The sequence below is a fragment of the Chelon labrosus genome (genome assembly GCF_963514085.1).
Source record: "Chelon labrosus genome assembly, chromosome: 11".
Taxonomy (NCBI): Eukaryota; Metazoa; Chordata; class Actinopteri; order Mugiliformes; family Mugilidae; genus Chelon; species Chelon labrosus.
Genome location: NC_140344.1, coordinates 13,374,408 through 13,398,927, shown reverse-complemented (window position 1 = coordinate 13,398,927; position 24,520 = coordinate 13,374,408). Strand labels below are relative to the sequence as shown.

Genomic DNA, 24,520 nt, shown 5'->3' with positions numbered 1-24,520 from the left:
CTGGATACTGTAGTTTGTAATGACCCACACAGCAGACCAGTAACCCCTGTGATACGAGTTAATAATCACATCCACGGTCAAAAAGAAAAAAAAAGCTTTACGCCTCACTTTAATTCAGTTACATTTTTTTGTCTTCAGTGCAGACAAATAGTGCAGACATTACAAACCAGTGACAGTGTGATCTGAGTCACACACACACACTAATGCACTCGAGTGTGAAATGCCTTTACAGTATTGCTATATTCACTTCCCCTCTTGATTCAGATAATCTGGGACTCTGTATTCAGGGGGGGGGGGGGCTCCTCATACATCAAAGCGCTCCTTCTCTGCTCTGATGAAACACATTGGCAGTCTCACACCTGTTGTCCTGAGTCTCTTCTCTTCTTTTTTCTTACTTCCATCTGAAATTTGGTCATGTTACACCTTTTAAAAAGTCCTGTTTCAAAGATCACAGGTAACAATCTCTCAACCACTGAGAAAACACAAAGAAAAGAAGAAGAAACTAATTACAGATGTTCATGACTGAGATGCAGTAAGTCTCTGTTGAACATTTGGGGTTGTAGCAGCATCCCTCTATATCCTCCTCTTTAAGCCCTTGTGAACTAGGTTCCATGAGGCTGTGGTCTCCTCACAGCAGTCCAGAGGACATTCACAAGTCATTTGTCCATTTAATGTCTTTTTTTTTTTTGTCTTCTCTTTGACAAACCATCACAGCTCAGGTTTTCCTCATCATCCGACGCGTTTGCCAGATGTGGAACTTGCTATAGGCAGTCTGCAGCATCTCCTCCAAATGCCCCGTGAGCTGTGGGAATATTAGAGACAGTTAATACAAGTGCTACCTGGTGAAAGCCTCTGCATCGCTGTAAATACCTCACAGACTTACATTTGTACTCAAGTACTGACGCTGAATTTTCTCTTGAAATGGACGAAGCTTTGTCATCTGAAATTTCTCCAGGTTCGTCTTCATCTTCATCACCTAAGTGAAACATGTGAGATGACAGAAATTGGAACAATTGAAAGTTAACTATATTTTATGGGATGCAGCATACAGCCAGAAGGTTTTGTTTTGTTTTATAGCAGATGCAAATTAGATGTTTCTAACCACTGACCAAGAGAAAAATCTGCGATTCTGTGTATCCATTCTGGTGTATATACGTTTAATCAGTGTTGAATGCTGATTATTATTCTTTTATCTGAAATACATAATTTCTTTCTGGCTCCACTGTAAAGGACAAGTGTGCTTCTTGTTTTTCAACCACAAACATATTCTAATAATCGTATGTTTATATCCACTTCTTCAATCAGAATTAGAATGTGCTTTATTGGCCAAATGTTTTAAATCACACAAGGTGTGTGGTTAGTTTTGAATAAACTTAATATTAGTCACAGTGTGGAAGCCAGTCCGACTTCAACTGTCCATAAAATTTAAAGCGACATAACGTTGGTCTGGAGTCGCTCCGCTGGAAACTGATTGCGCTCAGACAAATATCTGCTGCCGGACCAATCAAATTGGACAGAGGAGTAACAGCGACGTAGAAACAGACACAATCCGAGCGTCATGGAGTTGAATTTGTTTACAACTAAACTAAAGCACACTCCATAATAAATCCAAGTGGTGTGTTACCAGACTCATATTCTGTTAAGAATTAAATCAGGATTCATTAGTCACCTTCTCCTCCAAAAACGGCGTGTTCACGGGAAAACAGGACCAGAAGTGTCTCAATAACTCTCCAGCAGCTACGTAAAGATGCTTCAACTCTCCTTGAACCTCAGTGGGTACCATCTCTGGAAAATGAAAATGAAAGGAGACATGCAACATGTGCACAGTCAACAGTCACATTCAGACAGGTCATGACAACGATGCTACAGTAAATAACTTTGTACGAAACTCTTACGATTTATGGCTTGCTGTGCTCCTGCCTGCATGAGGATGCCACCTGGAGAGAGAGCTGTAATGGCAGAGCTAGCTGCCGAGCTGGACAACACCTGCAAAGAGTATTACTGCAGTTAAACACTGTTTACAATTCAATAAAGCTGCAATAAGTTGAATAACTGTCAGAAACGTGTGAGCCAAAGATTATTAGTCAACCATGAAAAGAAAATCATTAGAAGTGGCCTGAACACAATGTCTTTAAAATATTTGAACAAACAATTAAATGTACAGGATATTTATCACAATAGAAGAACTATAGAACTATATTATCTCTGGGGGGAAAGGGAGTTGAGGGTGGTGATTAGGGCAAATATAGTGTTTGCTCTGTCCTTAAAGACTTAATGAAGGATGGATCCCCACATATGTAGACGCACACATATCCTTGACTCAGGTCTGAAAGGTCAAGCCTAAGTAGCCAAGGTTTGTTCTGTAGAGCCTTGAAAGCCTGGAGAAAACAATCCTGATCTTAACCTAAAGATCTGTTGTTGTACTCCAGAGCCGTGAATGATTGGCTCTTTAGTGTGAGCAGACCTGCCTGCAGTTTGAATGCAGGATCAATTAAAACACCTGATTCTCATATCACCTTTCAAAGAAAGCCACAAGAAGAGTTACAGAAATACAGTGTATGATCTAACCTGAGTGAGGTTGGGTTTGTAATTGGCCATCTCGTGCCGGATGTAGTTGACAGAGTTGATGATGTCCTGGCTGGTTGAATACTGTTGGGACTGAAGTGGCACAGGGCCATGAGCATACCTTTTAAAAAAAAAAAAAAAAAAACAGAGGAGAAGAAGAAACACTGTGTTAGTGTACGTCTCAAATGTGGCAGTTTAATCAGCCTAAAATAAGCCAGATCTTAAACACAGAGAAAGAAACCTGACCTTCTATTTCCAATCTATTATGAAACAAAGTGAAAGCTCTGTCCAGAGGAAGTGAGACTCACCAACAACTAATCCATTTCTCAAATTTTCCTATGTCAACACTGGCCGCCGACTCCTCCTACTTATACAGGCTGTAGAGGCTTTGCTAAAGCCGACTAATAAACAACTAATTTATTGTTCAGTCTGAGTTCAGTTGTTGAAAAGAAACTAAGTAAAGTTTAAGTTAAGAAAGAGTTCAGAAAAAAATAAAGAAATGGGATATATCATATATCATAGATGTAAGACCTAATGTTGTGTTATGTGACAATATGTCAGACCTAATAAGAACATTGAAGACATGGCCCACTTGTTAATTCATTACTCTCACATCTTGGAGGTGAATCAATCAGAAAGAATCAAACAAGAAAAAAATAAAACTAAAATGTGAACAAGCTGTACCTGTCAGACTTCTTCAGGTTCAACGCGACCGTTTTTGGCCTGTTTTCCCTTTGCAGATCCTCGTATTCTATGGCTTCTTGTAATTTAACCTAGAGTAGATGCCAAAAGCCATAAAGTTAATCAGACAACAGAAGCATGACAATTACAATGTGGAAAAAAACTCAAACACAAAGCTACAGAGCCACCGTACCTTCTTCACAGGAGGTTGGAAGAAGTCCGAATCCCTCGAGTTTCCGTCTGTGCTGCTCGTCTCACTAGCTTGGTCAGTGAGGGCCTCCCTTTAAGAACATGCAGACGTAGTTAGTGGGATAAGATAAAGACACAGAGATGGCTTTTTTTTTTTCCCCTAGCTTTTACAAATAATTTTCTTTACCCCTTGCGTGAGCCTGCTGCAAGAACCATGGCACTGTGATGGTTGAACCGCTTTATAATGGCAGAGTTGCTGCTTTCCTTTACCGTCTTGTTTGCAGTGGAAGTCGAGGGTAGAGTTGTGCAAATTCCATAACCCTGAGTGGCCAAAGATATCAAGTTTTAGGTTTGAAGGAGGAAAAGGAAAGAAGTTACACAAGTAAATGCTTAATGACTATTAAAATGTAGCCGAGGGCGGCTAGTCATCTCACCTCATCTAATGTTTTATCCTCCAACGACACAAGGTCCACCATCGGATTCTTGACTCCTTGATTCACCAGAGACTTTAACCCTGCACGAGACACACTGTAAAATACTTGCAGCTGAACGTTGCATTAATAGGAAATAATAGGAATAATTACTCCTACCCTTCTCATCCTGTTTGGCACACTCTGAGAAGATATCCTGCGTTCCTGTGTTGATGCGGTCTCTGTGAAAATAATGGGACTGGAAAAAGCGGGTCCAGAACTCCTTTTCCGTCAGGTTATGAGGCACATTTTCACTATACTTCTGCTTCACTGCAAGAACAATGCAAGTTTATATAAACACAGTATATTTACACAACCTTTTATATACTTCACGAGGAACACCAGCAGCACATTTAATAACAGTTAATGAGATGGGGGAAAACATGTATTTCACCATGAAGTTGTGTTCACAAAGCAGTTTTTCTTCTTTGACGGCTGTGTGTTAATCGGCAAAATCACAGCTTTAGGCTTTGGTTGAGGTTATAATAACCCTTTACTGGTCTGTTAACACTGTCCCAGCTAAGAGACTAACATTAAAGCTGAGATGTAATCGTTTACCTGCAGGGTATGTTCTGAAGATTGATTCAATAATATCAGCTGTCAGATTATATCTCAAGCCGTTGCAGCCATCTGTCTGAGGTCTAATGTCTGCCTGTAAACAATAAAAATGAGATATGTTAACTGTATGCTGTTAATGGTGAAATCATTGCATTGTCAAAGCTTTAATCATTTAAGAATATGAGATTAAGAAACATGAGGTCTGGCTGTACTCACCAGAAATGCTCCAGATATCCCGACTTCCTGTTTGTTGTTGGGCACAGCGGGGTCTGTGTTGTTCATGCCAGCTAACCTGTTGGCCCAGAATTCCTCAGCACTGATCACTTGGCTCACCACAAGGTCTTTATATAACTGGAAAAGCACAGGATCTTCTTGAAGCATCCTGCAGGAGAAAATACAAAAAACAGACTAAGAGTGCATTCACAGAAACAGTATCCAACCTGCTTTACGCTGAGTAAAAAGTTGAGGCGTAGTGTGCATGTGTGTTTCAGTTTCCAAAGAAAGAAATTGCATTGGCCGAGCTGTCATGTGATTGGCTCCAAGCTGATGAAACCAGTGATGTGACCATCTAACACTGACATATTAAGCACCACATGCTCTGATTTATATTTGGCACAGTTGTTGTTGAGAAAAAAAATGGTTGTTTAAAGACATTTTGATTCATCTTCATGTCCATTTTAGTGGTTGCTGTCAAACTGTACTTTGTCCACCCCATTTATAACAACAATAGCTATACTTACATGGACACTCAGCTAAACACCTCAAACTGAACTGACTGGTCTGATTAAAAGGAATTTAAAGTTGCATTAGGAAGGGGAGTGCAAAGTTTTGTTTCACACATTTGTTTAAAATAACTGAGAGAGCTGCTGATTCAACTGTGTTTTCACTTTGGAGTCAGTGGTTTTGTATGTCGTTTCAACATAAACTGAACATTATAACAGTCATGAATGGGGATTTAATGCAGGACCATTATATCAGAATGTGTTTGTCTTCACTGGTGTACTTAATATACTGGCAGGTAAGTGTATATTCTATCGGATCAATGCAATTAGTGTCCATTAATGTCCTTATTAAGTTGGAATCTCTAGTCAGGATGATTTCAGTTGAGTTGAAGATATCACATCCATGTAAATGTTGCAAATGTTGGACTTAATATTGTCTGTTGAAGTTATTTACTGCCACATGTTCCAAAGGTGAACAACAAAGCACTTTCTAACTTTGTTACCCGTCTGGGGCTCTCTGGATCAGGCTGATTTTGTTCATATTGAGGATAACAATATTTTAAAATGCTGACACAAAATACTGACTTTAGAAAAATTCTAAAACTACCGTGTTGTTCTACATTTTTAAATTACTCAAAGTTTTACACGCACTGCTACTTTGTCTCTATATTCTGGCAACAGACGATACATGCTAAACTTGATTTTGCTTTTAGTATTTTCATGCATTTTGCTGACAACAGGTGAAATGCATGTGTATGTGACAGTCGCGATAAAGATTGTCCACAGTCTCACCTGTTTTTCTCCTCCAGTTCCTTGTTGGCTTTCTTCTTGAACTTTGGCAGTAGTTGTTGCAGCAGTTCCTTGGCGGCATCTCGATCTTTCAGCGCACTGCTCTCGTTGGCAAAGTGGAATGTGGTACTCTCGCCGGAGTGAAGGACGAGCTGGAGCTGAATTTTGGCTTTACCATCCGGGCTGATCTTCTGACCTGTACAGAACAGAGATAAAGTTCAGTTCCAGCGCATGATATACATGATGAGGCATAAAATAATGACCACGTTCCTATTTATTATGTAGGTCTCTATTGTGTCTTCAAATCTGTTCTGACTCATCAGAGAACGGACATCTTCTGAGATCGTCCTGTGGTGTCTGTCCAACGGGATGTTGTTAGTGGGTTGATGTGGTTCCTATGGGTTGAGGGGAGGGACCGCTGTGGATCAGGGTTGTTCCAGTCCAGCATCCCACAGATACTTGATCAGTTTGGGATCTAGGGAATTTGAGGCCAGGTCAACACCTTGTGCTGTTCTTCATGTTTTTCGAGTTGTTCCTAAACTGTTTTTGTGTGTTGGTCAGGCTGCATCCTGCTGGGGATGGCTGCTGCCATCAAGGAGTGTCATTGCTATGGGGTGGGGGTGCTTGGTCTGGTCTAGGTGGGTGGTACATCTGCATGAACGTCAGGTCCAAAAGTTTCCCAGAAGAACATTGCATAATCACAAGATGGTCAATGTAATTTACTTCGTCTGTCTGTGGTTTTAATGTTGTGGCTGATCGGTGTATATCCCCACACATCTTGTAATTTCAGGGAATCTAATACTCACAGCGAATATCTGCATATAAGTGGCTAACTGTGAAGCGGTCTTTGCCCTCTGGACCCCAGGCAATGCGTTCAGCCATCAGATATAGTGTCCCATCCTGCTTCCTCTGGCGGACCTTTTTCACCACCAGCAGCACCTCCTCTGACAGTGATGCCATGGCTCAACTAGAAAACTGAGAAAACACATACACAGTCACTTATTATTCTTAACACTTTTCTATCACCAATAACACAGATAAAAAGAAAAACTGAATATTTAAAAGGAAACGTGTGTTAGCTCATAAACACCCTTAGCAACGTCAACGGTAGCAAGAATAAAACACCAGACTGAGATGTTAAGTTTTCTAGATGTGCAAGCACACACAATTTAATCTGGCTATACAGCGCCATGAATAAACACACACATTCCTACAATGCCCTTGTCCCCCGCTACATAACATAACTGCGACTTAAACACAAAGAAGTCACTGATGTGTTAACGCTTTTATCAAATCAAATTAGCTAACCAGGCTGACGTTAGCTACAGTCAAGAGGAGAAAAAGCCTCAGGGAGAAGTCGGCAGTAAACTTACTTTACCTCAAAATAATTCAGTAATGCAACAAATACTTCGCTTTCCCTCAACGCATAATCTCAAGACAACGTGTCACTGAATACAATAACTGCGGAATTAGTTATTTTTCAGCTGAATTTTGAAGACTCCAACACTGAGCGATCTGACTTCGGCGCCGACATGACTACCCAGCGGTGTGTTGCACTGAAAAGGTTCCGGGTGAGACAACAAGACGAGGAAGAGTTCCACTCGGCGTGATGAGCTCTTCAAATGCTGAAAGACGAAAGAAAATATCTGAAGCACAGTTTAACACAAAATAACAAATCTACGAGCACTAATGTGACGATGTCAATTATGAAGATAATAAAAACCTTATCACAATAGAAAATTTTATACAATTGTGTGACAAATTATCCCTTTATAGGGAACTCAGTGAAATACTTTGAAATGCTAAATTTCAACCTTGGAGTGTTATTGTACAAGATCTTACCAGATTGGTACATTGCGAGGTACAGGGACGCAATTTAAAATGTGTGCTGAAGTTACCAAATATGGTTCCTTGCCCCATAAAGGGTTAAGTGATTTAATTTATTAAATGAAAACATTTTAATTGTTTTATGAAGTAAATAATATTGTAATAATGTTTAATGTACAATTTGCTGATTATTTATTTAATTATATATTAGTTAATTATGTATTGTGTTTATTATTTATTTATTATAGATAAAAATTCTGGGTGAAATTTTGAATGAATGAATTTTAATGATTTTTTTTTCTCTAATGTAGTTTGGGTGTGTTGCTGCCCTCAGTGATCTCAATAATGTCTTTGCAACTTTTACTGCTTTAGAGATGCTTAAATGTTATTTAACTCACTCATAAGCGTCCAAATATTTCCCTATGTCCCTATACCTCTGCTGATGTTGCTGAACAGTTTCATCTATTTCTTTTCTAATAAACTTACTTGAATCGTGCTTGATTTCCAACAAATTAAAGTCCATAACTTCTCCCCAGAGAAGTCCCAAGATTCAGGTGCACAAACAGCCAGGTCTTAACATATTCTATGCAGTTATTAATTGAAAATGCAGTGTAGTTTGGACAGCTAAGTTACAATATCAATGTGTAAGTTGGATCATGTATTATTACCTGAACTTATAGTTGGAGTGAACTTGTATCAAAAACGTATTTATTTATCCTTTAAATTAATCTTTATCTAACATTGTGCGCAGGGTTCATTTGCCTAACGGAGGTTATGGCAAATTTTAGGCGGCACAGTGGAGAGGTGGTTAGCGCTGATGCCTCACAGTGAGAAGGTCCCGGGTTTGAATCCATGGGCCGACTGGGCCTTTCTGTGTGGAGTTTGCATGTTCTCCCTGTGTCTGCGTGGGTTCCCTCCGGGTACTCCAGCTTCCTCTCACCGTCCAAAGACATGCTCATTAGGTTAATTGGTGATTCTAAATTGGCTGTAGGTGTGCATGTGAATGTGAATGGTATTCTGTCTCTCTGTGTTAGCCCTGCGATGGACTGGCGACCTGTCCAGGGTGTACCCCGCCTCTTGCCCAATGACAGCTGGGATAGGCTCCAGCAGACCCCCGCAACCCTCAACAGGAATAAGCAGGTACAGAAGATGAATGAATGAATGAATGAATGTATTGTATTTTATTATAATCTTTTTCTTATTTGAAATTTTATTTTTATTTTTAAATCCGTAAAATGTGATTCAATTCGAATGAGCACTGGTGTATAATTTTGAATGACAAAAAAAAAAGGTCTGAGTCTTTATGTGGTGGGAAGGAACAGGCTATTTAATGCAGGGTTGGTATGACAAGTTGGCTTCCAAATAATTTGTCAATAGGAAGGTTTTGATTTTGAACCTACAGATTAATGTTTAATGCCCTTTTTGGAAATGGAGACAGTATACGATGTATGACTGCCCGATACTGACACTGTATATACTGTATCTACTTATCAAGTAATCTAACATATGTATGAAATAATATACATAAAAGTACTGGATCACTGAATCGTGCAAAGTAAAATTCACCCAAGAAACACACAGGAAATAAAAAAATGATGATGATAAAGCTGCATTTTAATGAGACAGAAGACAGGAGCTTGAAACATGAGATAATGGACAAAGATAGTTCAATGAATCACTACATTATCATATTGTCAGAAATTGTGACCAACAAAAATTGAAAATGCAAATCCATGTTTTAAATTTGTCACATTTTTCTCAAAGCAGAATAAAGTGAGAGTATGTGATGGGCAACATATCTGAAGCCATATCATATATTGTACTCTGTGTTTAAAAGAAAGTAAAAGAAAGAAAAAACACCCACTAATGCTGAAACTCCACATTATATAGTTTGTAAAGGAATCATTTCTTCAAAAGTTGAAAGACATACACATAAGTGCTGTCATCATGGGACATTGCGTAGACGTGCCTGGTGTTGACAAGTATTGTGAAAGCAAAAAGAGCCAGTTTAAAGAGTTGAAGGAAATTTCAGACCAGAACATTTTTGCTGTGTAATGGTTTAACTTTCCCTTCAATCTAGGTTTCAATTTTGCCTTTCACAATTTCTTGATTACTTTTTGTAGTACTCCTTACATTCGGCAACATGGCAACCACACTTGTCAATTGAAATGTAAGTGTGTATTTTTGTGCTGTGGTCAGTGCAGGCCATCTTTATTTTCTTCTTGCTGGTGGACATTTCTTGACAGCAGGAACATGAATGCATCAAACGGTTGCTCTCTGCCGAGTACCTGTAAGTAAAGACAGATTCAGCGTCAGACATCTTCTGTTTAAAAGTGAACAAACCTTTTTCTGAAAATTACTTTTCTCATTAAAACTGCACAGGGGATTTTGTCCTGACTGAGTAACTGGTTTGTGCTTCTTATTTCTCAGATGCTTTGTCATTAAGCTCACATTGTGAAGGAATCTCCACAGGAACCACCGCAGGATGTGAGCTCCACTGGCTTAATTGAAGTGCAGTTCTCTGTCTTCAGGTATGTGGTGTTCCTGTTCAGTTTACAGGTGAAACGAGGAGTACCTGTGAATGACATATCGACATCTTTACACAGCTGAATTTCCACCAGTTTTTCACATTCATGTACAAAGCAGCATACTTTGACGTTTGCCAGATCAGCCCTCAGATATTAAGTCTAAGACTGTTTATTATAAAGGAATGTGTTTGGTGTTGAAACCTTTTCCATCGTTTGACAAAAGGAAAAAAGTCATCATCTTAGGCTCTTGAACTTTCTCAGGGGGAGGATATAGAAAAAGATCTCTCCACCAAAGAAATCTACAGAGTACCCATCACTTGAAGCTACAGTGCATGAAACTTGTCTACACCATCTGAAAGTAATTAAAAACCGTATTGACAATTGTGTTATGCTACGTTCACACAAGCGGTTAGAGGGCAACAAGGTACAATTCATTTCCAATGGGAGCTGGTGATATGAAGCAACATATACTGACGCCTGACACTTGCTGCTTCGGCAGGTGCGAGATGTGCGACAAAGTTGACCTGGCGTCAACTTTTTTTGTCACTCCAGTGTCATGGTGAACCATAGTCAACCAATCATATGCATTTGTTTCGCCAGTTTACGCTTAAATGAATAATCAACTAACGAGCGATGGAGCAACACTTCAATGACAACCGGTTAATAACATAGCTGGCCAAGCTGACCAAGAAAAGGCCACACCAATGGTACTGGCCAATCTTTTTCTTGTTTACTACTTTTTTTTCCTCTTAACACAGAGTCTTGTTCTTATCTGGAGAGTCAAAACTTTTCTTGAACACTTCGTATTCATAGAATTTGTAACCCCATGTTTGTCGTTCCGTACTAATTGCCGCAAGCTCCTCTGTCTCCATCACTACGGTTACCCTCCTCTTTAGTTCCAACAAAAATAATAGCTGCTTGACATACTGCTATTTATATGCAAGTGCAGGAACGTCACCACAGAAAACTGGTGTACTGCAAAATACAGAGATATTTACCTGGCTGTGATTAGCCTTATCAACACGTTTTGCAAGAGCTCAAATGTAACAAATGTCTATTAATATTTAAAAGTTTCACTTTATAGACTGACATAAAGAAAAGAATACATTTTATACTAGTTGTGAATGAGGATTATTGAGGTCCATATTTAACTTAATTTGAGTTAATTGTAATATTGTGTAATCTGAAGTAATTGTAATGACTTACAAGTTTTGCAACAACCCGTCTCGTCAGTATGCTCCGTTCCCTGTAATACAGATATAATAGACTGTAAAATATGCAGAAAACACTCTGAACATCCCCAATATACTTAATAAAATAAAAGTAATGTTGAGTTGTAAAATTCAAGAAGAAATTATACTCACAGGAACGCAGTTTTCTGGATCATATTCGGGACATTTTGTACGGTTTATAGAGACTGTAAAATCACCGTTATCCTTTTGGCAATCATATGTGACACAGGTGTCATTTGATGGCGACCAAGTGTCAGAAGGCTGTCAAAAAACGCAAAGGTGGTCCATTATTGAAGATATGGTCTAAATAAATAGCACAGTTTACATTCCAGATACTGGCTTTGAATGTGTTTCCATTACGCTGCACTTACCTCAATAGTTATCGGAGAAGAGAGGCCTGGGACCTCCACGACACAGCTTGTCTGTATACATGATCCACAGCATTTTCCAGGTTGATCTCTATACACATGGCCCTATTTAAATAAAAACAACAACACACAAATCAGTAACTACAGTCAAATATGACATCCAGCTATTCTGGCAGCTTTGCTCTTCAATGCAAATGTTGATGAGAACATGAAAAGTGGACAATGGAAATATGTCCATGCAAAAGTACCTTAGGACACTGCTTGGAACAGGTTATAGGATGACATTTATAGACGTTCAATTTGGTGCTTGGATCCTGAGTTGTAGTACAGTTGCACTCTTCACACAGGCTTCTGTAGAAATTTGTACCGGGCTGTACAAAACAAAAGGTAAAGTTTGAATTTTGGTAACAATTTCACAAGCAAGTATAATCTGAATAGAGCTCATTATTAACAGCAGATATTATTCTTTACCTTGTACTCAGTTTGATTGAAGACACAGACGCCTTTGGGTTCTGGATAAAAAAATGTTAACAAGTACGATCATATTAAAGTTGTGTTTTTAAGCCTGTTATGCATTAATACTGTAAATTAATGATGCCTATATGCTGAACTTACCACAGACTTGAATAGGGCAGCAACTGCTGTTTGAGGCGTGGACCGTGCAATTAAATCCAAGCTTATCCACCACTGGTGGACATCTCTCCTTATAACATTCTGTTGGTTGTAAAGTCAGACTTTTTAGCATCACTGAGTTGAACATAAAATCAAATCAAGATGACCAAAACTTATTAGATGGAGTAGATAGAGTAATCATTACGACAACATACCCCCTGGAACGTATATTATGTTGTTTACAGAACTTTATTAAAATAAAAATAATTATTCTTTTTATCTAAAGATGAGATTTAATTTTTTTTTATCCTTTCATAAAATCTTGTATTAAACTCATCCTTAACAGCATGATTACTAAATTACTGGTCATTTAATGGAAATATTTCTTTGGTACAGTTTAAGTGTAGTTCTGTGTAGATCCCTCTTCTGTAGAATTGGTCCAGGTACACCCTGGACAGGGCACCTATCATCTATCACAGGAATCAAACCAATTTAGAAACACCAATAAACCAACACAGACACAGGGAGAACATCCAACAGAAAGGCCCCAGCTGGCCGATGGATTTGAACCCAGAACCTTCTTGCTGTGAGGCATCAGAGCTAACACCACCACCACACCACTGTGCTGCCTTAGCACAAGACAAGGCTAGTGTAATTCTATAGGCTAAATTAGTTTGACCGTGTGCAACTTGTAGTAAGGTGGCACCTCGGTATATCAAAAAGCTATGAGAATTATTAATAGCTGGTACAGTTGTCATGAACTGATTATCTAAAATTATTTAACAAAGTAAATCTAATAATTTTAGTTAGCTGCAGCCATTTCGTTCTCAGCATCTCAGCCCTTGGTTGCATATTGGCGCTCTGTGTTTTCCATTTTGTGGGCAAACAATTTGTTTAGTTTCCGGAGCTAATTTGTCCAGTCTTGATAAACGTACAGTGGGTGATTTATTTTATATATATCAAGGCCTTTAGTCCTGCATAGCATTTGAGTGACAGGGAGATACACTCACACTCCACCATTTTGTCCGTTTTTGAATTAGATGGACGTTGGGCAGAGTCAGGCTCTGAGTCTGATGTCACCATCCTGAGCTTGAAAACTGCTCATCTGAAAAATTATGGGTGAGATCATCTATCCTATATACAGTCAAAGCTGTCTCTATGCAAGATTCTACACTTCCTATGATTGAGTTCTGTTGGTCGATTGTACATCAAATGACGACTAAACTGTTCATTTCTGAGTGTCCCTTTAATGACTATTTTAAGAACTTTCCCCCTTCCTGTTATACCTGTGAAATATTATATACCAGATACATTATACTTAAAATCACTCACCACATATCTGTTGCGTGCAGCAGTCCACTGTCTTTGTCTCCAAGACTTCACCTTCCTTGTTACAGGTAATTGGTATTTGAGTGGGGCATGTGATAGGCTCACACTGAACGCTCAGAGTGTTGTTGTCACAAACACACTGCTTACACCCACTCCTCCATCTCTCACCATACTGTATGAGTGAGAGTGGGAAAGAAGGTATGTCATAAAAGCAACAAATACGTTGTGAATAATGAAGTTTTAATTATTGCAATGTGTTTTGGCATTTACTTTTTTGGGTTCGCCTGCAGGTCCAATGCAACCTTAAACAATAAGAAAAAAAAGAAAAGAGTTTACTCACACACACTTGCGTATTCACATAATATTGTTCTTCAACAGACAACAGAAAGCTTTCTTACAGGCGGAGACACAGGTGTAAGAGGATGAATTGAACAAAATCATTTCTTCTGGGCAGAAACATCCCTCTGTGAAATCATTGCAATTCCCGTTGAGGTTATTTCCTTTCCCCTGGCATTGCTGCGTGAACATTTCATTATATCTAAATGTGAAGACATTAACATGTATGATTAATTCCAGGGCCATCCACCATTTTGCTTCACACTGAAATATTTCAAGACCTACTTCATGGAGTGTCATTTTATTCACATTCACTTTTTTTTAGTGTCAGTGAGCTTGAGGTTTTAAGCGAAATGTTTCAAAATCTATTGGATGTCTTGACAGTTGGTAGACATCTTTGCATCTGGTGTAACCCAAGTACAGCATCTCAGATACTACACACTCTAGTTAAATTAATTTATGAATGTTTACCTTGCATTACAAGTTTTCACAACAGTCGGCCCACAAGGCTTGTAGATTTGATTTCCTGGACATGTATAGTCTACAAAAAGAGAAAGTGGCGGTAACATCAAAATGCATAGAAAATGCTGAAACGTGAAAACAATAGGTTGTTCTCCTACCACACAGTCCGTTTGTAGAGTTCCTCCAGGAGATACAGACAGATGATTCAGTACACATCAAGGCGTACGCCTCCAGACTGGAGCAAGCCATAGAGTCATTATTCACGTGGCAAACATCAAACTTGCAGGCCTCATAATATGGTTTTGGTGGGATTTCTTTGTGGCATGCCTTAAACACACTTAACGAACAAACAAACAAAACAACAAATGAAAAAAAGGTTACTCCAATGATACTGCAAACAGTATTCACATATTGTGTTCATTTTTGCTTCATAAATTCTTACTCGCTCATCAAAATTTCGCAAACTTCAGGCTTGCATAGAGTTGCAGTTGTTGATGAGGTGGGTGTAGTTGTGTAGGGGGTGTACGGAGTTGGGGTTGGGCCCACACAGTATGACTTATTTCTATCAGGTACTCTCCAATCATGTGCCATTTCAGGGCATGACGGATGAATCTGGCCATTTCGTAATCTGCAATCGTTTTTCTTGTCATTGTCACAGGTGCCTTGTGAAACAAAACAGATATTACAGCCTAATACTGATACTGAGAATGGTTGTCTAAACGCTGTGTATCATCTTACCACACTGCCCCTCTGTGTTGTTGTGGAAAAGTGAATATGGCAAGTGAACATTGAATAAGAGCCCTTTGAACTTCACGACTGCATCAATTTCTGGGATTTTCAAAAGAATCTCAATTGCTGTAGTTGTGATGGTCAGGTCTTTATTAAAGTAGTTTGGGATTATCCGTTTGCCGTTGATGTACACCTAAACAATTGCAAAATTATTTACTGTAGGTGAAACATCAGATCTGTTAACATCACTACATAATGTTTAAATAAACGAAACTAATTAAGACGTTTTCAGACAGTTTTTTGTATGAAAATATTTACAATACAATATTTACCAGGTTCACGGTCTTTGGTATTCTTTCCTGTGTAAGAATAACCTCATAGTCTTTGTAATACACTCTCAAGGCTTTAGCACAGGTCACAGTTCCAGAGGCATCACAGTTTACGTTGTCGATAAGAACCGTGAAATTGTGTCGGGGAATGATCTCTTTGACCAGGACATATGTGCAGTTTTCCTGGAAGCTGTAAGATTTTCCATCAAATGTTACATAGTGAGGATCTCCCCAGCCGACACACAAACCTGCAAATATTAGACTGAGATTAAACTGAGTGGTGCATCAAAGAAAAAATGAATGTATTGTATTTTGCCTATATTGCATGTGGAGCAGTTTCTTGTATTTGAACTTACATCTGCATTCGTAGTGGAAACAGCAGCCAGCTTCATCATAAACCTTTTGTGCCTCGTATCCATTTTCACAAACAGGGAGGGGTGCTGTTTTACATACTATAGAACTTTCATTTACTTCACCACTGACACACGTTGCTCTGTTGCACTGTTCTGTAATCCAGGATTCACCATGCTTTAAAGGAAAATCAGTCAAAATATATTATATTCGAACCCCCTACATGCACACATGTAGGGGTTTGCAATTTTCTAAAAATGAATAATTAATATGAGACCTATACAGTTTGTTACAGCTTGTTTGACACAAGACGTTTGAAGTAGTGCACTGGTATCAACTTTTTGGAATTTTGACTGTTGCCATGCTAGGCAAGCTAGACAAGTTAATGTTGCTAAAACTGCAAGAAGTGATCGAAGTAGTGAAATAACGTGAGTCTGTCGAAAAATATATTTTTAAATTAGTCGATAATTGCACCTGGCAATGATATTATGCCAAATAGGCCTTAAAAGCTTTGTCATTTCATCCATTGGAATGTAAGACAAAATAGTAATATAATCTTATGACATATATCCTATAATACAGCATATAATCTTATAATGTATATCTCAATACTACTTTTTATTTGTTCTTTATATGCTGGGTGTTTTACCTTTCTAGGTGGGTCGAGATGTGAGCAGTCCACTGTAGTTGTTGTTGTTGAGCCAGGGGTTGTTGTGCTGATAGGAGTTGATGGAGGAGATGTGGTAGTGGGGGGGCATTGTACGACATTCTTTACAATACTGCATTTCAAATTGCAATATGCAGTGAAACACCGGCCGTCTTCATCAGTCTTATTGTACACTAGGCTACCTACATAAGAATAAAACCAAGGCAATTAGATCAAAATGAGGAATAGTGTAAAGAAATTATAACATAACATTTGTGACAAGTCTGACATTTAGTCAATTAAAATTTGAAAAGCCTATGTAAATTTTATGTACCTATACAATTTGCAATTTTATAGTTGCATAAAATTTATCAAATACCATTGGTAACCAGGTTTGCCAGTAGGGAAATGATCACTCATAATCACTGCCTCTTACTCACTTATTTAGTCCTGCTATAACTGCCATAGTTTCTATTAACCATAGTTTTATACTGTAAATATCCTCCTCCAATAGTCACTGTGTACACTGGAACACTCTCTGTTTTAATTTAAATCCATATGTATATCTATACATATATACATACTCTGTACATACTGCTTCTGCACGTCTGGTTAAATGCTTACTGCCTTTTGTTGCCTTGTGCAAATTTAGATTTCTCAATACAACCATCACCCCAAAACATCAGCTGTTTAATGTTCATGTGCTCTGATCTGTTGTTGTCTGATGCCCTGTATTACAGTGTAAGGACAAGTGTACCAATGCCATAGTTTGGATGTTGTAATGATAATTTGAACAAAAAATGATTATTTGCTTACCAGGAGAGAAAGTCATATCCATGTACTTGCAGAAGCATATAGTTGTACTGCCTGGTGTTGAAGACTGAGTAGATGAAGATCTCACAGTTGTAGTTGTGGTGGGGTTTTCTGTGGTTGTTGAGGATTCAATGGTTGTTGTGGGTATTGTGGTGGGTTTTTCAGTGTATGTGGTTGTTGTTGACGCTGTTGTTGTTGTAGTGGGCGTTTCTGTTACTGTTGTGGATTCAGTTGTTGTTGTTGTCGTTGTTGTTGTTGTTGTTGTTGTTGTTGTGGGTATTGTGGTTGGTGTTTCTGTGTATATCGTGGTTGTTGATGCCGTTGTTGTAGTGGGCGTTTCTGTTACTGTTGTGGATTCACTGGTGGTTGTTGTGAGTACTGCGGTTGTTGACACTGTTGTTGTTGTAGTGGGCGTTTCTGTTACTGTTGTGGATTCAGTTGTTGTTGTTAGTATTGTGGTTGGTGTTTCTGTGTATATCGTGGTTGTTGACGGCGTTGTTGTAGTGGGCGTTTCTGTTACTGTTGTGGATTCAGTTGTTGTTGTTGTTGTTGTTGTTGTAGGTATTGTGGTTGGCGTTTCTGTGTATATCGTGGTTGTTGACGCCGTTGTTGTGGTGGGCGTTTCTGTGACTGTTGTGGATTCACTGGTGGTTGTTGTGGGTACTGTGGTTGTTGACACTGTTGTTGTTGTAGTGGGCGTTTCTGTTACTGTTGTGGATTCAGTTGTTGTTGTTGTTGTTGTAGGTATTGTGGTTGGCGTTTCTGTGTATATCGTGGTTGTTGATGCCATTGTTGTAGTGGGCGTTTCTGTTACTGTTGTGGATTCAGTCGTTGTTGTTGTTGTTGTGGGTATTGTGGTTGGTGTTTCTGTTACTGTTGTGGATTCACTGGTGGTTGTTGTGGGTACTGTGGTTGTTGACACTGTTGTTGTTGTAGTGGGCGTTTCTGTTACTGTTGTGGATTCAGTTGTTGTTGTTGTTGTTGTTGTTGTTGTTGTTGTTGTGGGTGTTGTGGTTGGTGTTTCTGTTACTGTTGTGGATTCACTGTTGGTTGTTGTGGGTACTGTGGTTGTTGACACTGTTGTTGTTGTAGTGGGCGTTTCTGTTACTGTTGTGGATTCAGTTGTTGTTGTTGGTATTGTGGTTGGTGTTTCTGTGTATATTGTGGTTGTTGATGCCGCTGTTGTAGTGGGCGTTTCTGTTACTGTTGTGGATTCGCTGGTGGTTGTTGTGGGTACTGTGGTTGTTGACACTGTTGTTGTTGTAGTGGGCGTTTCTGTTACTGTTGTGGATTCAGTTGTTGTTGTTGTTGTCGTTGTTGTGGGTATTGTGGTTGGTGTTTCTGTGTATATCGTGGTTGTTGATGCTGTCGTTGTAGTGGGCGTTTCTGTTACTGTTGTGGATTCACTGGTGGTTGTTGTGGGTACTGTGGTTGTTGACACTGTTGTTGTTGTAGTGGGCGTTTCTGTTACTGTTGTGGATTCAGTTGTTGTTGTTGTTGTTGTTGTTGTTGTTGTGGGTATTGTGGTTGGTGTTTCTGTGTATATTGTGGTTGTTGATGCTGTTGTTGTAGTGGGCGTTTCTGTTACTGTTGTGGATTCAGTCGTTGTTGTTGTTGTTGTGGGTATTGTGGTTGGTGTTTCTGTTACTGTTGTGGATTCACTGGTGGTTGTTGTGGGTACTGTGGTTGTTGACACTGTTGTTGTTGTAGTGGGCGTTTCTGTTACTGTTGTGGATTCAGTTGTTGTTGTTGTTGTTGTTGTTGTTGTTGTGGGTGTTGTGGTTGGTGTTTCTGTTACTGTTGTGGATTCACTGGTGGTTGTTGTGGGTACTGTGGTTGTTGACACTGTTGTTGTTGTAGTGGGCGTTTCTGTTACTGTTGTGGATTCAGTTGTTGTTGTTGGTATTGTAGTTGGTGTTTCTGTGTATATTGTGGTTGTTGATGCCGCTGTTGTAGTGGGCGTTTCTGTTACTGTTGTGGATTCGCTGGTGGTTGTTGTGGGCACTGTGGTTGTTGACACTGTTGTTGTTGTAGTGGGCGTTTCTGTTACTGTTGTGGATTCAGTTGTTGTTGTTGTTGTTGTTGTTGTGGGTATTGTGGTTGGTGTTTCTGTGTATATCGTGGTTGTTGATGCAGTCGTTGTAGTGGGCGTTTCTGTTACTGTTGTGGATTCACTGGTGGTTGTTGTGGGTACTGTGGTTGTTGACACTGTTGTTGTTGTAGTGGGCGTTTCTGTTACTGTTGTGGATTCAGTTGTTGTTGTTGTTGTTGTTGTGGGTATTGTGGTTGGTGTTTCTGTGTATATTGTGGTTGTTGATGCTGTTGTTGTAGTAGGCGTTTCTGTGACTGTTGTGGATTCACTGGTGGTTGTTGTGGGTACTGTGGTTGTTGACACTGTTGTTGTTGTAGTGGCCGTTTCTGTTACTGTTGTGGATTCAGTTGTTGTTGTTGTAGGTATTGTGGTTGGTGTTTCTGTGTATATCGTGGTTGTTGATGCCGTTGTTGTAGTGGGCGTTTCTGTTACTGTTGTGGATTCAGTCGTTGTTGTTGTTGTTGTTGTGGTTGGTGTTTCTGTTGCTGTTGTGGATTCACTGGTGGTTGTTGTGGGTACTGTGGTTGTTGACACTGTTGTTGTTGTAGTGGGCGTTTCTGTTACTGTTGTGGATTCAGTTGTTGTTGTTGGTATTGTGGTTGGTGTTTCTGTGTATATTGTGGTTGTAGATGCCGTTGTTGTAGTGGGCGTTTCTGTTACTGTTGTGGATTCGCTGGTGGTTGTTGTGGGTACTGTGGTTGTTGACACTGTTGTTGTTGTAGTGGGCGTTTCTGTTACTGCTGTGGATTCAGTTGTTGTTGTTGTCGTTGTTGTGGGTATTGTGGTTGGTGTTTCTGTGTATATCGTGGTTGTTGATGCAGTCGTTGTAGTGGGCGTTTCTGTTACTGTTGTGGATTCACTGGTGGTTGTTGTGGGTACTGTGGTTGTTGACACTGTTGTTGTTGTAGTGGGCGTTTCTGTTACTGTTGTGGATTCAGTTGTTGTTGTTGGTATTGTGGTTGGTGTTTCTGTGTATATCGTGGTTGTTGACACCGTTGTTGTAGTGGGCGTTTCTGTGACTGTTGTGGATTCACTGGTGGTTGTTGTGGGTACTGTGGTTGTTGACACTGTTGTTGTTGTAGTGGGCGTTTCTGTTACTGTTGTGGATTCAGTTGTTGTTGTTGTTGTTGTTGTGGGTATTGTGGTTGGTGTTTCTGTGTATATCGTGGTTGTTGATGCAGTCGTTGTAGTGGCCGTTTCTGTTATTGTTGTCGATTCACTGGTGGTTGTATTTGTAGTTCCATTTTGTCGTCCTGTTGATGGTACAGATGTAACAAGTGAATTTGTAACAACTTCAGGTGTCGTAGTTGTTTGAGTGGTAGTTGTGGATTCAGTGGTTGTTGTGTGTATTGTGGTGGATTTTTCTGTGTATATCGTGGTTGTTGATGCAGTCGTTGTCGTGGGCGTTTCTGTGACTGTTGTGGATTCACTGGTGGTTGTTGTGGGTACTGTGGTTGTTGACACTGTTATTGTTGTAGTGGGCGTTTCTGTTACTGTTGTGGATTCACTGGTGGTTGTTGTGGGTACTGTGGTTGTTGACACTGTTGTTGTTGTAGTGGGCGTTTCTGTTACTGTTGTGGATTCAGTTGTTGTTGTTGTTGTTGTTGTTGTTGTTGTTGTTGTTGTTGTTGTTGTAGGTATTGTGGTTGGTGTTTCTGTGTATATCGTGGTTGTTGATGCCGTTGTTGTAGTGGGCGTTTCTGTTACTGTTGTGGATTCAGTCGTTGTTGTTGTTGTGGGTATTGTGGTTGGTGTTTCTGTTACTGTTGTGGATTCAATGGTGGTTGTTGTGGGTACTGTGGTTGTTGACACTGTTGTTGTTGTAGTGGGCGTTTCTGTTACTGTTGTGGATTCAGTTGTTGTTGTTGTTGTAGGTATTGTGGTTGGTGTTTCTGTGTATATCGTGGTTGTTGATGCCGTTGTTGTAGTGGGCGTTTCTGTTACTGTTGTGGATTCAGTCGTTGTTGTTGTGGGTGTTGTGGTTGGTGTTTCTGTTACTGTTGTGGATTCACTGGTGGTTGTTGTGGGTACTGTGGTTGTTGACACTGTTGTTGTTGTAGTGGGCGTTTCTGTTACTGTTGTGGATTCAGTTGTTGTTGTTGTTGTTGTAGGTATTGTGGTTGGTGTTTCTGTGTATATCGTGGTTGTTGATGCCGTTGTTGTAGTGGGCGTTTCTGTTACTGTTGTGGATTCAGTCGTTGTTGTTGTTGTTGTTATGGGTGTTGTGGTTGGTGTTTCTGTTACTGTTGTGGATTCACTGGTGGTTGTTGTGGGTACTGTGGTTGTTGACACTGTTGTTGTTGTCGTGGGCGTTTCTGTTACTGTTGTGGATTCAGTTGTTGTTGTTGGTATTGTGGTTGGTGTTTCGGTGTATATCGTAGTTGTTGGCGCCGTTGTTGTAGTGGGCATTTCTGTGACTGTTGTGGATTCACTGGTGGTTGTTGTTGGTATTGTGGTTGTTGTTTCTGTGTATATCGTGGTTGTTGACGCTGTTGTTGGAGTGGGCGTTTCTGTGACTGTTGTGGATTCACTGGTGGTTGTTGTGGGTACTGTGGTTGTTGACACTATTGTTGTTGTAGTGGGCGTTTCTGTTACTGTTGTGGATTCAGTTGTTGTTGTTGGTATTGTGGTTGGTGTTTCTGTGTATATCGTGGTTGTTGATGCCGTTGTTGTAGTGGGCGTTTCTGTGACTGTTGTGGATTCACTGGTGGTTGTTGTGGGTACTGTGGTTGTTGACACTGTTGTTGTTGTAGTGGGCGTTTCTGTTACTGTTGTGGATTCAGTTGTTGTTGTTGGTATTGTGGTTGGTGTTTCTGTGTATATCGTGGTTGTTGATGCCGTTGTTGTAGTGGGCGTTTCTGTGACTGTCGTGGATTCACTGGTGGTTGTTGTGGGTACTGTGGTTGTTGACACTGTTGTTGTAGTGACTGGTGTAGTGGTGCTGATAAAACTGCAATTGCAACACTTGACTCTTATTTCATAGTTTAAACACCTCTCTCCGATGTCTTGGTCTTTGTGCCTACAGATCAGTCCATCTGTTGGGTTACATGTGACTGTTTGGCCAAGCTTGTCCAAAGTTTCCTCTGTATGGTCTGTAGCCCTACACTGTATTTCCAGCATTATTTCCGGTGGTTGTCCGCAAACTGGAGTTTCGTATTCTCCACCAGTGAACCCGTCATCAGGGTAATGCCTGTTGATCCAATTTGTCCAATAACAAATGCAAGGTTGTGGTGGTGTTGTTGTTGTTTCTTCTGTTATTGTTGTAGTAGATGATGGTGTTGTTGTAGTGGGCGTTTCTGTTACTGTTGTGGATTCAGCTGTTGTTGTTGGTATTGTGGTTGGTGTTTCTGTGTATATCGTGGTTGTTGATGCCGTTGTTGTAGTGGGCGTTTCTGTGACTGTCGTGGATTCACTGGTGGTTGTTGTGGGTACTGTGGTTGTTGACACTGTTGTTGTAGTGACTGGTGTAGTGGTGCTGATAAAACTGCAATTGCAACACTTGACTCTTATTTCATAGTTTAAACACCTCTCTCCGATGTCTTGGTCTTTGTGCCTACAGATCAGTCCATCTGTTGGGTTACATGTGACTGTTTGGCCAAGCTTGTCCAAAGTTTCCTCTGTATGGTCTGTAGCCCTACACTGTATTTCCAGCATTATTTCCGGTGGTTGTCCGCAAACTGGAGTTTCGTATTCTCCACCAGTGAACCTGTCATCAGGGTAATGCCTGTTGATCCAATTTGTCCAATAACAAATGCAAGGTTGTGGTGGTGTTGTTGTTGTTTCTTCTGTTATTGTGGTAGTAGATGATGGTGTTGTTGTAGTGGGCGTTTCTGTTACTGTTGTGGATTCAGCTGTTGTTGTTGGTATTGTGGTTGGTGTTTCTGTGTATATCGTGGTTGTTGATGCCGTTGTTGTAGTGGGCGTTTCTGTGACTGTCGTGGATTCACTGGTGGTTGTTGTGGGTACTGTGGTTGTTGACACTGTTGTTGTAGTGACTGGTGTAGTGGTGCTGATAAAACTACAATTGCAACACTTGACTCTTATTTCATAATTTAAACACCTCTCTCCGATGTCTTGGTCTTTGTGCCTACAGATCAGTCCATCTGTTGGGTTACATGTGACTGTTTGGCCAAGCTTGTCCAAAGTTTCCTCTGTATGGTCTGTAGCCCTACACTGTATTTCCAGCATTATTTCCGGTGGTTGTCCGCAAACTGGAGTTTCGTATTCTCCACCAGTGAACCCGTCATCAGGGTAATGCCTGTTGATCCAATTTGTCCAATAACAAATGCAAGGTTGTGGTGGTGTTGTTGTTGTTTCTTCTGTTATTGTGGTAGTAGATGATGGTGTTGTTGTTGTTGGGGGATTTGTAGTGATTGTTGTGGTGGGTTTTACTGTACTTGGACGTGTTGAGGACGATGGCAAAGCTGTTGACCTTGTCGAAGTCCCTGGTGTAGAGAAGGTCAAAATTGTTGTAACAGCCTCAGTTGTAATGCTACGAGTCACCTCAGTGGTTGTTGCTGTAAATGTAAAAAGATTTTTCATTTAGAAGGGTCAAATCCTCTAAAAATAAATTATTCACTGTGTATTTTGGTTTTGTTTTTCTTACCAGTTGTGGTAAAAACAAAAGGTGTTGTTGTGGTTGGTGGAGCAGTGGTAGAACAAGTGTTCATACTTATAACAATTCTATTTTTTCTACACACAGCAGTGATACAGATTCCATCTCCATCGTGTGTTTTGTAGATAGTCTCCCCTTCTTCATAACGCTTCCCCTTATAATAGCAGCCACATTCCTCTTTTGACACACACTTCATTGTATCTTCTTCCAAATAGGGTCGTTCAGGCGGACAAGTTGGATAACAGCCTTGGAAAATTAAATGTCATTGTAAATTGCA

General features: G+C 40.0%; 3 protein-coding genes across 3 annotated transcripts; all 3 read right to left on the bottom strand.

Annotated features, from left to right (window-relative positions):
• Positions 1-80: 80 nt before the first annotated feature.
• On the bottom strand, positions 81-7,503 carry gtf2h1 (general transcription factor IIH, polypeptide 1). The gene is made up of 15 exons (XM_084555287.1): positions 7,353-7,503; positions 6,781-6,949; positions 5,978-6,170; positions 4,680-4,845; positions 4,464-4,557; positions 4,026-4,175; positions 3,870-3,949; positions 3,623-3,756; positions 3,440-3,527; positions 3,250-3,338; positions 2,569-2,686; positions 1,896-1,986; positions 1,670-1,785; positions 884-976; positions 81-802 (listed from the first exon to the last, which is right to left on the bottom strand). The coding sequence occupies exons 2-15, from the start codon at positions 6,932-6,934 to the stop codon at positions 716-718; spliced, it is 1,653 nt and encodes a 550-aa protein (XP_084411413.1). The 5' UTR covers positions 6,935-6,949; positions 7,353-7,503; the 3' UTR covers positions 81-715.
• Positions 7,504-9,394: 1,891 nt separating this feature from the next.
• LOC311496201 (intestinal mucin-like protein) lies at positions 9,395-18,326 on the bottom strand (the record flags this gene model as incomplete). The annotated part of the gene is made up of 19 exons (XM_084555963.1): positions 9,395-10,089; positions 10,253-10,376; positions 11,536-11,575; positions 11,694-11,822; positions 11,933-12,034; positions 12,178-12,300; positions 12,401-12,441; positions 12,545-12,643; positions 13,874-14,042; positions 14,141-14,172; positions 14,269-14,408; positions 14,678-14,747; positions 14,827-15,005; positions 15,111-15,330; positions 15,407-15,590; positions 15,730-15,974; positions 16,083-16,254; positions 16,727-16,926; positions 17,540-18,326. The coding sequence occupies 19 exons, from the start codon at positions 18,324-18,326 to the stop codon at positions 9,912-9,914; spliced, it is 3,234 nt and encodes a 1,077-aa protein (XP_084412089.1). The 3' UTR covers positions 9,395-9,911.
• Positions 18,327-18,654: 328 nt separating this feature from the next.
• Positions 18,655-24,492, bottom strand: LOC311496200 (uncharacterized protein; the record flags this gene model as incomplete). The annotated part of the gene is made up of 4 exons (XM_084555962.1): positions 24,235-24,492; positions 21,887-24,145; positions 18,819-20,368; positions 18,655-18,753 (listed from the first exon to the last, which is right to left on the bottom strand). The coding sequence occupies exons 1-4, from the start codon at positions 24,437-24,439 to the stop codon at positions 18,655-18,657; spliced, it is 4,113 nt and encodes a 1,370-aa protein (XP_084412088.1). The 5' UTR covers positions 24,440-24,492.
• Between the last annotated feature and the right edge of the window lie 28 nt (positions 24,493-24,520).